This window comes from Conger conger, chromosome 8 (genome assembly GCF_963514075.1).
Source record: "Conger conger chromosome 8, fConCon1.1, whole genome shotgun sequence".
Lineage (NCBI taxonomy): Eukaryota > Metazoa > Chordata > Actinopteri > Anguilliformes > Congridae > Conger > Conger conger.
Genome location: NC_083767.1, coordinates 34908297 through 34921614, shown reverse-complemented (window position 1 = coordinate 34921614; position 13318 = coordinate 34908297). Strand labels below are relative to the sequence as shown.

The window sequence follows — 13318 nt, the reverse complement described above, 5'->3', positions numbered from 1 at the left end:
GAATTTCAATTTCAATTTCAATAATTATTATCATTATTTTTACAGTTCAGCCACAAAGATCAATATATTTTGTACCAGTTTTTATATGAATCCAAACATAGTTTTCGAGGTGGATTTAGTGTCCCATGTTATGCCGAATAAGCAGACATGAGACAACAACAACCGAGCACTTTGATTGTGCCCCGAGGCAACAGTATTTCTCAAATTTAATGAACGCAAAATAAGTCCTTTTCAAAAGCCTAATTAGATTAATTGAGTATAAATGCAGTGGCTGACTTTCCCGGGTCAGAGAGGGGCACTTTGCTGAGCGTTGCCATGTGAACGCCACAGATCCCCTCCGCAGCTGTGGGAGAAGTGGTCACACGGTTTCCGAAGAGAAGAGATCGTTATTTAACTAGTTGCGGCTCAAGCCATTTGAATTTCAGTTGTATCCATCCTACCTTTATTCCTATACCCTCTATTGCTGTGTTCCGCCCTAGTTTTATTCCCGTTGGTGAGTTTCTTGCTACCGTGTGAGGGTTTTTTTCTCCCGCCTGGGGTTTTTTACCTCGCTTCTTGGCTGTTTTGGGGTTCTGGCATTTTTGCATTTGGCGTTTTTGCCCTCCTGTTACTCTGTAAAGCCTCTTTGTGACAGTCCTCTGTAAAAAGTGCCATACAAATAAAACTGAATTTAATTATTTACTGCAACAGTCTGCCATTCGGATCATACACACACAGCTACACACGCAAAATATGTGTGTTTTGAACCCACAGCTGCCTACAGTACTGTATCACTGATATCTCTCTGGGTCAAATACAGAGCCAAATGCACTGCAAGCATACTCTTGTATGGAAACAGACTGTACAACACCCTCCCTTTTCCTAACAGCCGATTAAAATTGACAATCGGATCCCAGTCATTGTGTCTATAGGACAAGGGTCATGAACTCTGGCCCTCAAATCCAAATCCAGCCCTCGTTTTCTTTTCTCCTGAGTAATTAGTGCTACTGATTGGCCAGACTGTTTTCACACCCAGCTCCCAGGTAAAGGGAGGGTGGAAAACCATCAGATCTCGGCACTCAAGGTTCGTGAGTTACTGGTCCCTGCCATAGGAGATACAGTGCAGTCCATAAGTATTCGGACAGTGAGACATTTTTTTTCTTGTTTTCGCTCTGTACTCTAGCAAACAAGCAGTTGAAAGTTAACATTCACTATGTCGTTTCAACTTTAATTTGAGGGTTTTTTATTCATATCGGGTGAACCATGTAGGAACTACAGCCTTTTTTATACATACTCCTTCCAATTTTAGGGCCCAACCACCTTCAGCTGTATGTTTGGTGGAGTACAGAGCGAAAGCAACAACAAAAACATGTCCATGTCCAAGTACTTATGGACCGCACTGTATGTGGGTAACGCGATGTGACAAACGCAGCTCGGTGCTGTGGATGTGTGGGAGGGCGTTAAGGGGAGAGCACTGCCGGAATTTAACGGATGTCCGCCTCTCTACAGCTGTCCCATTCCCACCGAACCACAAGCTGACGGTAAAGGAGCTGTTCGACAGTGAGGGCAAGCCCCGAGTGGACCTGCTGAAGGCCCACCTGACCAAGGAGGGACGCGTGGAGGAGGGCGCGGCCCTGCGGCTCATCGCCGACGGGGCGGCCATTTTGCGTGCCGAGAAGAACCTGCTGGACATCGAGGCGCCCGTCACAGGTCAGGCCGAGTCACCGCTCACAAGCTTGCACCGCTCACACACACAAACACACACACACACACTCTCTCACACACACTCACACACGCACACTCTCTCTCACACACACACACACACAAACACATACACACACACTCTCTCTTACACACACACACAAACACACACACACACACACACAAACACTCTCTCTCTCACACACACACACAAACACACACACACACACACTCCTGACTGTGAGTCACCAGGCTTAGATGTGCAGGCCTCAGTGGGGCTGATAAGCATCCTGTGGGTGGAGATGGATGGAGCAGGACACTGTCCCCCTGCATAACTCCATTTTATTATTTACACTCCTTACCCCAACCCCAACCCCTGTCTGTATTTCCTGCACTACTGTAACTGTTCCCTACAGGACTACGAGGCTAAATCAACCTGCTTTATGGAACCCACACACACACGCTCACACACACGTACACACAATGCGCTCCCACTACATCAGTGCACTTTATGATTGTGCACTTTGCAGTTTGTAGTGGAAAAGGTAAAATTGTCAGTATTAAATCAACGCTAACAGTTTATAGGACTCCAGTAGGGAGGATATGTGCTCTATTAGTGCTTTTTATGCTAAACACTTTCTATACAGGAAGCATTTAGTTCCTCTAGTGCCTGGGTTTTCAACAGAGGGTCCGTGGGGGTCCTTGAAGTGCTTACAGTTACCTTCAAGGTACTGGCCTGACTTGATATGCAAGAGTTTTGGGAAAATATTTCTAAACATAATACATTTTTTAAAACTATAAACCCATTTTAACGATGAGGGTCAGCCTTCAAGGCTGGGTGGGGAGTCCCCGGTCCAGTAACGGAAAGCCCCAGCCCCAGAAGACCCCTTCCTGCACACTGAGCTGTGTTCAAGCTTCCTTTATTCAACTCAAAAGTCCAGTCAAGATTGCAGGCGATTATTTAGCTTTGGTATTTCACAATTTACACAGGGCAAAAGTACAGTAACAGAACCTTATGGGTTGTTCTGTAATGGGATCGAGTCACCCCAAATGGGAGTTAAACCTCTTTTTTTTGCAGAAGGGAATGGTTTCCAGAATTGTAATGAGTGTAGTTTTGTGATGGGAGAGGCTGTCTCTGTCTCTTATTACCTGACTGTTGTCTGTAAAACAATATTTCTGATATAATTGTACAAATAATACATTGAATACATTAATGCATTTAATGTACGTACAGTAGCACAGTTCCCTGGCCATAGGTTGCTTATCAAGGCCAAAAACAAAGTCTGATGATGGCGGCATGTACAGAAAGCAACACAGAGCACATCCGCGCACACACGCTGAGCACTGTGGGTAATAATGTACAAGATCAACAGGAAAAAGAAAAGACCAAATGCTACCACGTCAGTGGCAGTGGCTAATTGTGGGTTGTACTGAAGAGGTGGATCTTTGATGGAAGGATGAGTGATTTTTCTTTCCCTCTACGCAGGGCATAGTCATTTTTTCTTTTTAATTAGCTGTGTTTTAGTTCAGAAAACATTTTTTTCTATTCGCCATATGAACTACAATCCATTACAGTTCTCCCTTTTCTGCCTTGTGCCCTTTTCTTCTTCATCACACGCTTTTTTAAATCTTTATATCTTTCTTTATTCAGTTTATTTGTCTGGAGAAATGCTGATAATTCACTGACCCCTGCAGATGCTGATTGGTTGATTGGTGCTGATTGGTTCACATGCAGATGCTGATTGGCTGAAGGGGGCTGATTGGTTCACATGCAGATGCTGATTGGCTGACGGGTGCTGATTGGTTCACATGCAGATGCTGATTGGTTGACTGGTGATGACATAATGGCATAATGGTCATTATGCATTATGCTGTTCTTCACTGTGCGGTTGTAAATTTTAAACAACCGATATGGAGCGGTTTAATTAAGTGCAGGCAGATACCTCCGTACATTGTCAATAAAACAATATTAAAAATACTTCATATTTTATACTTGTGATTATGCGGCTTAAGCATAAATGCTCTGCCTGTTCGCGAGTATCTCCACACAAAGCAAACGGCCTTAAGTGGGTGGGTAAGTGAGCGAGTGATCGAATCAATAAGTAAGTAACTGAGTAACTGAATTAGTCATTACATTTTCACAAAGTACATCAGTTTTTTAAGTGCGTTTTTATCCCCCATTACCGGAGTGCCTGGTCCCGTCCGTAGTCTCATCCGATCATTTCACCGTGCTTCAGCTGGGCTGAGCTCAGACGAGAGTGAGTGATTTAGTTTCCCACATCAGCTGACTCACACACACCATTAACCCGATTTGCCTCATCTGACGGGAGAACGTGAGATTAATCTCATTCTCCTCACCTGTGGCTCCGTCCTCCGGTACGGACCGTAGACGTGTGCAGATCTCCGGTTCATGGATGTTCGTGCCAGACCTGACCTTCCCTGGTCATGTTGAACACATGTTCAACCCTACAGAAGCCTCTGGATGCGTATAATCGCATTTCGTGAACAGGGACGTTCAATAAATGTAATCGGGTTCTCATATATTCAATCATTGTCGCAAAAGCCATGTGGTCCCTTGCGGCCTTGCGGCCATGGTTCACTTGAGAAGACACAAATTGTGACCCTTTCTATCATAATGGGTCGGAAGTCGCGATGGCCACTTTCACATAAATCGATGTTTATGTAGAAATTTACATTTTTGGCTGTTTTAGGTTTCGTTTTGGCTGTTTAGGCTGTTTTAGGCTGTACTTATTGGTGGGACCGTTTATGTATTTACATGTCCTTAAACGCATCATTTTTGGAAAAGGTTTCTGTGGGACAGACTTTAATGCAGTATGCAGAAAACTCTTTAAAACATGCCTGACATCTCACACTCTACTGACCCATATTTGAGTAAAGACTGAAAACAATATGTTAAGAAAATGACCACAGAAGTCATTCTTTTAGGTGAGACTAATGACTTAAACGTACTATGTAACTACAAAACCCATGCTGTAGCCTCATACATTAGCTGATATGAGACCTTTAAATAGATTTGTGATCGGCTAAGCTAGCTTGAGAAGTGTACCAAAGGAATCTTAATACTTCTACTTAGGATATTGGTGGGCAAATTATATTGTGTGTTGGGGTGGGATTTCTTCCTACTTGTGTGCAGTAGGCTGAAGTTTCATCTCACTAGAGCAGGGGTGCCCAATCATGTGCAATGGAGGGCCAAGAGTATGCAGGCTTTCAGTCCAACCAATTACTACACCAGCGGATTTCACAAATGAACACACCATTAACCAGAGAGGAGGGAACCAATCAGTGAAATCAACTGGTGTAGTGATAGGTTGGAATACAACATACTCCGGCCCACCATGGCACATGATTGGGCAACCCTGCACTAGAGCAATTTTATTCAGTACTTTCTCAGATTTAAAAGAAAATGAATTAAATGCCATTGTGCTGTAACTGCCACCTCAGGACTTGCCACTAAGTTTCAGGTCTTTACCCAAGTTTACAGACCTCTAAAAAAATAGGAGTATAAAAGATTTTGTGGCTCCTGTGTTTCTTAGTAAATGTCAATTGTGTTTATACCATAGAGAGCTTGGTCAGACTATATTTTTAATATCTTTTTTCTCTCTGTGTGGGTGTGTGTGCATACACTGCACTCCATCAAGCCAGATTTAAGGGTCATTCCTGACCCGTTTCTGGCTTTACTTTATGCCCTGAAACTAGACCCAGCTGAACTCTGATATTCCAATCAAACTGTTCGGTGTGTCACAGTTACAGAGTCTGTCAGGATGGTCAGCATTCTGTCAGGCTTAGTTGTTTGTTAGCCATCACTGCCTGTAAACAATGCAGTCCACTGCTCTTTATTGGCTTACTGCTGGCTAGTAACAGCCTGTGATTGGCTGGATACTGTGTATCTGCACTCTCATTGGTCCTCACTACTGCCCGGAATTCTTCCTCACTGTATTTTAATAGTCATGCAATATCATACTCAATTCAGAGACTGTGATATATTTATCATATTTATAAACAGTAATGTTTCTTCTGTGAAGAAGCCATTCTTGATGATCAAACTTTCAAGTACAATAGCCGAATACAATGTAAAAAAAAAAACAATAAAATAACCGAAATAATATCTATTTTTCATGTCACTCGGTGCAGTGCGACACGTTTATTAAAAGCGTTGCTGTTAAATGGATTCGGCGTCGTAGAGGGAACATTAAAAATAGACTGCCCTTAATCCGGAACCCCCCTGTCTGAGGGACGCGGTGTGCAGAACTGCTGAATTGCCGTGCTTTGCCGTCCGCCCGTCGGCGAGGGGATACCCACAATCCCCCTCATGCCCGTCCCGAACGCGGGCGGCGGTAACAGTCCTGTTGTTTCGACTCCTCCGTTAGCGTTTAGTGGGGCTAACGCGCGACAGCTTGCCTGACACCATTAGTTTCAGAAGCAGGTCATTATGTTTTACCCATTAGCCTCTCCTAGCCTCAAGAGCTTCGTAATTATAGCGCTGCCGAATATGTTCTGCCGAAAGCCGACCAGCACGGCCTGTTCTAAATCCAAATAGCGAGAACTGGGAGCACCTGCTTCGTGTTGCAAATTGGATTTTTCTTTTTAAACCCCGTCCTCTGTCACCCTGAGAGAGATTTTTTGCGTGCCGCCTCCCTGACTGATCCCGGATCAGTCCTGCTGTCCTGAGATGCCCGCCATGACTGAGTGATGCTGCGGCCGGTTATGCAACCCCTCGTGGGCCTTCCTGACTGTAAAACTGATCCCGGATCAGTCAGACTGTTCTGAGAAGCCCTCCATGACCGAGTGCCTCTATGGACGATTGCGCAATGCCTCCTGGGCGTAGCCTACTGCGCTACATCCAAATTATTACATTGTGAAGGTCAGAGCTGTTATGCTTCAGGATAATACGGATGATTGAAATGATTGCCCCTGCCAGATAATTATATTCTCTGTCTGTATAAACTCATTGAGCACTTTATTATGTAGACCTGTACACCTGCTTCTTAATGCAAATATTTAATCAGCCAATCATGTGGCAGCAACCAAAGGCATAAAAGCATGCAGATGTGGTCAAGAGGTTCAGCTGTTTTTCAGACCAAATGTCAGAATGGGGATGGAGGGTGGTTTGAGTATCTCAGAAACTGCTGATCACCTGGGATTTTCACGCGCAGTCTCTAGAGTTGGCGCAAAAAAAATAAAAAACATCCAGTGAGCTGGAGTGAAACACCTTGTTAATGAGAGAGGTCAGAGGAGAAGGGCCAGATTGGTCGATGCTGACAGGAAGGTGACAGTAACACAAATAACCACACATTATGACAGTGGCATGCAGAAGAGCATCACTGAACACACAACACATCAAACCTCTAGGTGGATAGGCTACAGCAGCAGAAGGCTAAATAAGTTAAAAAAAATAAGTCTAATAAATAAAGTGCTGAGTGAGTATATATTTTCAAAAATGTACTTGTCATTAAAAATCCTCATGTTTAAATATACTGCAATATATTCCCTTATCGAAAGGGCTACTCTGCAGTAGTCCAGGCCATAGCTAGTGCTGGCAGGATCGACCTCCATTCCATCAACAGGACAGGCCACTTGGGAGCCAGTCAGTCAGTCAGTCCAACAGTCATTAAAGCACATGCGCTGCCATTCCTATCCGTCAGAAGAGGTCCGGAGATTCGCGTGCCGCGAGCCCCAATTCGAACCGCAGACCGTCTCCGGAAAGTTAGCCAGGCCTCAGCTGTCCCGCTCTGCTCACGAGAGCTTTCTGTCGGTGCGGAATCGCCAACTCAACACCACCCCCCCCCCACCCCCCGTCTTTTCTTTTCCAGATCAAGGTTTCATTAATTTTGAATTAGTTCTACAAAAGGCACAGATGGGAAGGTTGTCTGCCATCGCAGCTCCCCCCTCCCCTCCCCCCCACACACACTACAATCTGACTGTTAATGAATGGCCTAAAAAATGTGGTAGAGTTCCTGATGGTAGGAACGACGGGTAGGCCAATATGTGATTTTTTTGTGATTCTTTATTGCTATAAGTTTGACTTTACGACTACTGCCACTGCTACACCACTTGCCAAAGTGGTGCCATCTCTCATAATTCTACAAAGCCACGATTTATTAAATACTAAGGATTATTCAGCAATTTTGTGACTATTGTTGTCTTGCAACTAATAATATCTAATACTCGCAGACATTTCAATAATTTACCTTTATAATCGTGCAAATGAAACATTTTAAAACGGTGACCTAACCAAATCAGAAAAAGGGCTGCAATTTATTTTGTAGTTGGCCTTTTGGAAAGCAATTGTTAAAATGACCAAAACTGTACAGTTAACAATTATTTTTAAAGATACAAAGTAAAGGCTTAGATTCGGTTGAGTTACAAAACTTGCTATAAGCACAATCAAAGAGAGATGTGTTTATTTTCTTTTAATGTGAAAATAATAAGTGTGCAAAAATTACCTAATATTCTACAGTGTCATTAATGCAATTGGCTGACATTGCTACTGCTGTGAGATTATGAATACCATTTTATAAGGAGTGTGTGTTTCATATAATTACTGGGAAGAGGCTAATTCACTTGCAGATCTTTTGGTCATCTTTTAGGATTTCTGCCAATAAGATAAATATTTAAAAAACATTAGGTAACGTTCCCTTCGGCCAGAAGGAAGGCAGTGTATTGTTTGTCTGTTTCACAAACAGTTTTTCTTTCTCATTTCCGTGGCATTAAACTTGCATGGGGCCTAATGGAGCACAGAGAATTGAATTGGGAAACTGAGGAGCTGGGCTGCGAGGCATCTTTGAAATTCAGGCTGTGTGTGTGTGTGTGTGTGTGTGTGTGTGTGTGTTTGTGTGTTTGTGTGTGTGTGTGTGTGTGTGTTTGTGTGTGTATGTGTTTGTGTGCGTGCGTGCGTGCGTGTGTCTGTGCGTGCGTGTGTGTGTGCGTGTGTGTGTGTGCGTGTGCGTGTGTGTGTGTGTGTGCGTGTGTGCGTGCGTGTGTGTGCATGCATGTGCGCTAGGCTGAAATCAGCTCATTAGAAAGGCTTTTACTGTCACTCTGCCCAGAACTGTCGGAACGAAAGGACTCTTACAGGGAGTCACAGCACGGAGAGCTGGGAGAGGAGCAATGCATACGCTCATGCACACACAAACTCACGCACACATGCAAAATCCAACAAGCAAACATGCACTCTCTCTGGGACACGCACAGGCACACACTCTCTTTCGCAAACATGTATGCACACACACAAACTCTCTCTGGCACACACACACACACACACACACACACACTCTCTCTCTCGCACGGACACACACTCTCTCTTGCTTGCACACACACTCTCTCTCACACACACTCATACATGCTTTATATGGTCTCCTTGGACCTCCGTGGCGCAGCGCAGTAATTCTTCTCTGCAGTGTTTCTTACACATTATAATTAAGTGCTCTGGGAACTGAGAAATGAACAGTAAAGTTGGTATTTATCCCTAAGTTTTTTGTGAGCATGTGTGGGGTGGAGGAATGAAATATTGTTTATTTTTTCACATTTTTGGACAGAATATCTGGAATAATACCCAGAGTGGGCATGCCAAGGCACCCAATACCCCGCTCTGCCCGTCCCGGAAACACGCTGGCTGCCCGTGCGAGTTGTGTAATAGCGCAGTTCTTATTTATTTATTTTCTGGGCACACGAGAAGTGCCTGGCTGTTCTGTGTGATCCTGCTTCCTGTTTGGTCCTGCCCTCCCCAAACCCTCCCCCCCGTCCCCCTCACAGGGCTGGCACAGGAGCTGATGGGACAGATGGTGACTCGGGAGGGGTGGGGCGGGGGAGAACGACAGGACACCCCTCAGAATCTGCTCACCCCCCCCCCACTTCGCCCCAGCCCTCTTCCTGTAACCAGCTACTGGTGCTATCACCAAGCCTAGCCTGGCCATGCTCGTTCTTCAACCAGAAACTGATATGACACTGAAGACAACATTTTGGATGCCTTTTTGACCGGTTCTTGTACCCCTGTGCACCCCTGTAAACTGGCCTAGCTGGTATGAGCTGGTTAACCAGCAAAACCAAGCTGGTCATGAAGTTGGTCTAGTTGGGTATGAGCTGGTCAACAAGCTAGTGCTGGTAGCTTGTCTGAGCTGGTGGCTGGTCAACCAGCTACTTGATTCTGGAGGCTCAACCTGTTGAGGCACTGTTGCAATGTGTGGATGGGCCCCACAGTCTGGTATCTAGTAAGGCACTGTTCCAGTGTGTGGATGTCCCATGGTCTGTCATCTGTCAAGGCACTTTTCCACTGTGTGGACAGGCCCCACAGTCTCGTATCTGTTAAGGCAGTGTTCCAGTGTATGGATGGGCCCCATGGTCTGGTATCTGTTAAGGCTCTGTTCCAGTGTGTGGATGGGCCCCATGGTCTGGTATCTGTTAAGGCTCTGTTCCAGTGTGTGGATGGGCCCCATGGTCTGGTATCTGTTTAAGCACAGTTCCAGTATGTGGATGGGCCCCACAGTCTCGTATCTGTTAAGGCAGTGTTCCAGTGTATGGATGGGCCCCATGGTCTGGTATCTGTTAAGGCTCTGTTCCAGTGTGTGGATGGGCCCCATGGTCTGGTATCTGTTAAGGCTCTGTTCCAGTGTGTGGATGGGCCCCATGGTCTGGTATCTGTTTAAGCACAGTTCCAGTATGTGGATGGGCCCCATTGTCTGGTATCTGTTAAGGCACTGTTCTAGTGTGTGGATGGGCCCCATGGTCTGGTATCTGGGAAGGCACTGTTCCAATGTGTGTTTGGGCCCCACAGTGAGAAAAATGGGTGAAAAGCCAACAATAAAAAGAAAAGATCGCAGCTCCACTTCGTAAATCAGTCTTTCTCAGTAAAGCTGGAGGGGTGCACTGCAGACCTCTGTCAAATACGTAATTGTTTTGGATTCAAGTACTTTTCTGTGCTTGATTGATCTTGCCCTGTGCGACTGAGCCAACCAGGAGGACCAGAAGGTGGAACTTGCACTTTTTAGAGTATTTCATAGGTTCCAGTTCACCAGACAAGGTCAGTAAAGCGTGGAAAAGGTTTTGAATCCAAAACAATGACGTATTTGACCAAGGTCTGGAGCACTGCAGCTTGTGAGCTCCAAACCGAAACAGGAAGCACTTGTGAAGCATAACCCAGTCGGTTTAAGTGCTGGCCGGAAAAGCCCAGGGGCTCGAAAGCCCGGCCGTCCCCTGTCCTCCCCTTCTCGGCTAACAGGGCGGTTCACGTGCCTGACCTTGTGTAGGTGAGGGACCGTGGTCGTGTAACGCAGTGGCCCCCTCCCCCCCCCCCGTAGACCCCCCCCCCCCCCGCGCATCTATCCACGCAGGAAGATAACTCCGCCACACAGCCGCTGGTTTGATCGATTGCCAGCGCACTCCAGATAATGTATTCCCACCAGTTCATCGTGCGTAGGCCGCTCCGCTCCACTCCTCCAGATATTATGTGTTCCTTTTCCTTTCAATTTCCCTCGCGTTTGTTTGTTCTAGCACTCACGCCTCGGCGTAGGTATGCGCTTTAGGTACTCAGCTGTCAGCGTTAGTGGCTTTCCAGGCTATGTTGAGTCTGGAAGCGGCCCGGTGCCACCGTGTTTTGGCTGCGTTTCGGCTGCGTTTTGTAAATTCTCCTGCTGGTGTGAAGCTATTGAACCATGTTTTTAAGAGTGGTTTTTTTCTCTCTTTTTTTGTTCGAGATTGATATCATGGTGCTGGCTTTGGAAACTAAAGCTTTGGTTGACCTTTATTTTGTCGTTTGTTACGAAGCAGCTGCGTGTCTGGGCTGTGATTGGCTGTGCTGGAAGCACGGGGGGAACTTTCCAGTGGAACACCGTCGTAAGGCAGATTAACATTTCCCCTCGGCTGTGTTCCGTTTTCCAGAGTGCCGTTATAAACGCTGGCTAACATCTCTCTCTCCGACATCTTCACCACGGCTCTCTCACTGACTCCCCCCTGGCCCGTTTGTGAGCTTTCTTGGTGTTCAGTGTTTGAGAGGACTGGGGGCAGAAACGCAACCTAAAGGAATACACTGGTTATAAAATTACACAATTATCAGATGATTCTCTCTCCCTCCCCCCCTCTCTCTCTCCCCTCCTTCAGCATTATCTGTCCTCTCTTTCATCCCATTTCTCTCCCTCCCTCTCTCCCCCCTCTCTCTTTCTCTCCCTTATCTTCTGATGTGACCTGAGCTGGTGGGTAATCAACCAGCAGGCGAGGCCTTTGTTTGCGGGCAAAGCCCCAAATTAAGAGATGAGACGGACTCCGCCGTCGTTGTCCGGAAGCCAGCGTGTGTGCTTCGTTCGCAGGGTCAGAAAAGCGTGCAGGAAAACACAGCAAGCGAGGCCTTTGTTAGGGGTCAGGGGAGACGTATCTCTTCCAGGAAGAGAACTGGGGGATAAGGAACAGCTGGTGTCAGAGCAGGGACAAGTAATGCCGCACACGGCTATCGCTATGGAAATGGTTTTCATTTTTTCTTTTGGCCTCTTCTCTCATGTGCGTTGTCGCTAAAAAGGCTTGGTGTGTTCAGCGTTCCTCAGGTCCGACCTGCAAACACATCAGGGTGAGACGCTTGTGAGGGGGAGCCGCTGTGTTCAGCAGGCACCAGTGTGACGAGTGGTTTGCCTGAGTCTGAGGTGGGATTTGAACCCGAGCCTCTCACTAGCAAGGTTCAATAGACGTACACATTACCAGTCCGCTGAAGGCAAAATCGGCCCAATACAAGGGCAATGATGTTATTTTGAATTTGAAGATTATGTCATCAGAGAGTGTCACGGTTACCGACCGCACTTTACTGTGCCGCTTTAACTAGCGAACTAGTCAAGGTAATTCCACTACAGCTGCAGTTTTCAAAAGTAATACAATATAATGGACACTATCCCAAGATTTTCTTTCAGACACTTCACTGAGAATTACTGGGGGGGGGGGGGAAACCAAGATGCTTTTAGGTGTTTTTTTTTTCAAAAGGATTCATTGTCCAGGCTGTTCTGTTAAATTCATTGTGCACTCAGTACAGTCCAGTTTGCTTTAAATTGACGGCGGAATCTTCCAGAAAGAGCAGGCATTTAGCGCTGGCAAACCATCCCGCTCAATAAAACCTCTGCTTTTTTTCTTTGCAGCCTTTCTCCCCATTACTGTTTGTGCATTTCACCATTTTACTGCAGCCCCCCTCCCGTGGGCACTTTGGCTGGCACTGGGTGTACATATAGCAGGCTAGTAGCAATTTTCTTCCAGAGAAAGGCTAAAGGCTAATCCACTTCCATAGCTGAAGAGCTTTTTACCGACAGCACATCATTACTTAAAAGTATAATTCATATTGCCTTATTTCCTGTGAACTGCTTATTGTTGTTAATGTTGGACTTGCAGTGCATACAGGATGAATTGATCTGCTTAGTAACATTCTCCTGAGACTCAGCAGAAAAACTATTTTAGCTTGTTGGACTTGATGCAAGCTGGGGATGGGCATGGTTAATCGATTAACCGAAATGGACTCTTGACCGAAACGGCCTATGTCTTAACCGGTCTACATTGTTGAAGGGTAGAAGAGCCACTGAAGGAATTAACCTACCAAGGGCTCTGTCCACGCACAGGATCAGAAATAACCTTTTAAATCAAATGGGACATATTC

General features: G+C 45.8%; 1 protein-coding gene across 5 annotated transcripts in view; it reads left to right on the top strand.

The window, feature by feature from the left end:
* Positions 1 to 13318, top strand: part of LOC133134689 (protein phosphatase 3 catalytic subunit alpha) — a 130619-nt gene that overhangs the window by 69140 nt on the left and 48161 nt on the right. For all 5 annotated transcript variants that reach the window (XM_061250977.1, XM_061250975.1, XM_061250976.1 and 2 more), the window contains exon 2: positions 1489 to 1689. In XM_061250977.1, the coding sequence (XP_061106961.1) occupies positions 1489 to 1689 (201 nt within the window). The remainder of the gene's footprint in view (positions 1 to 1488; positions 1690 to 13318) is intronic.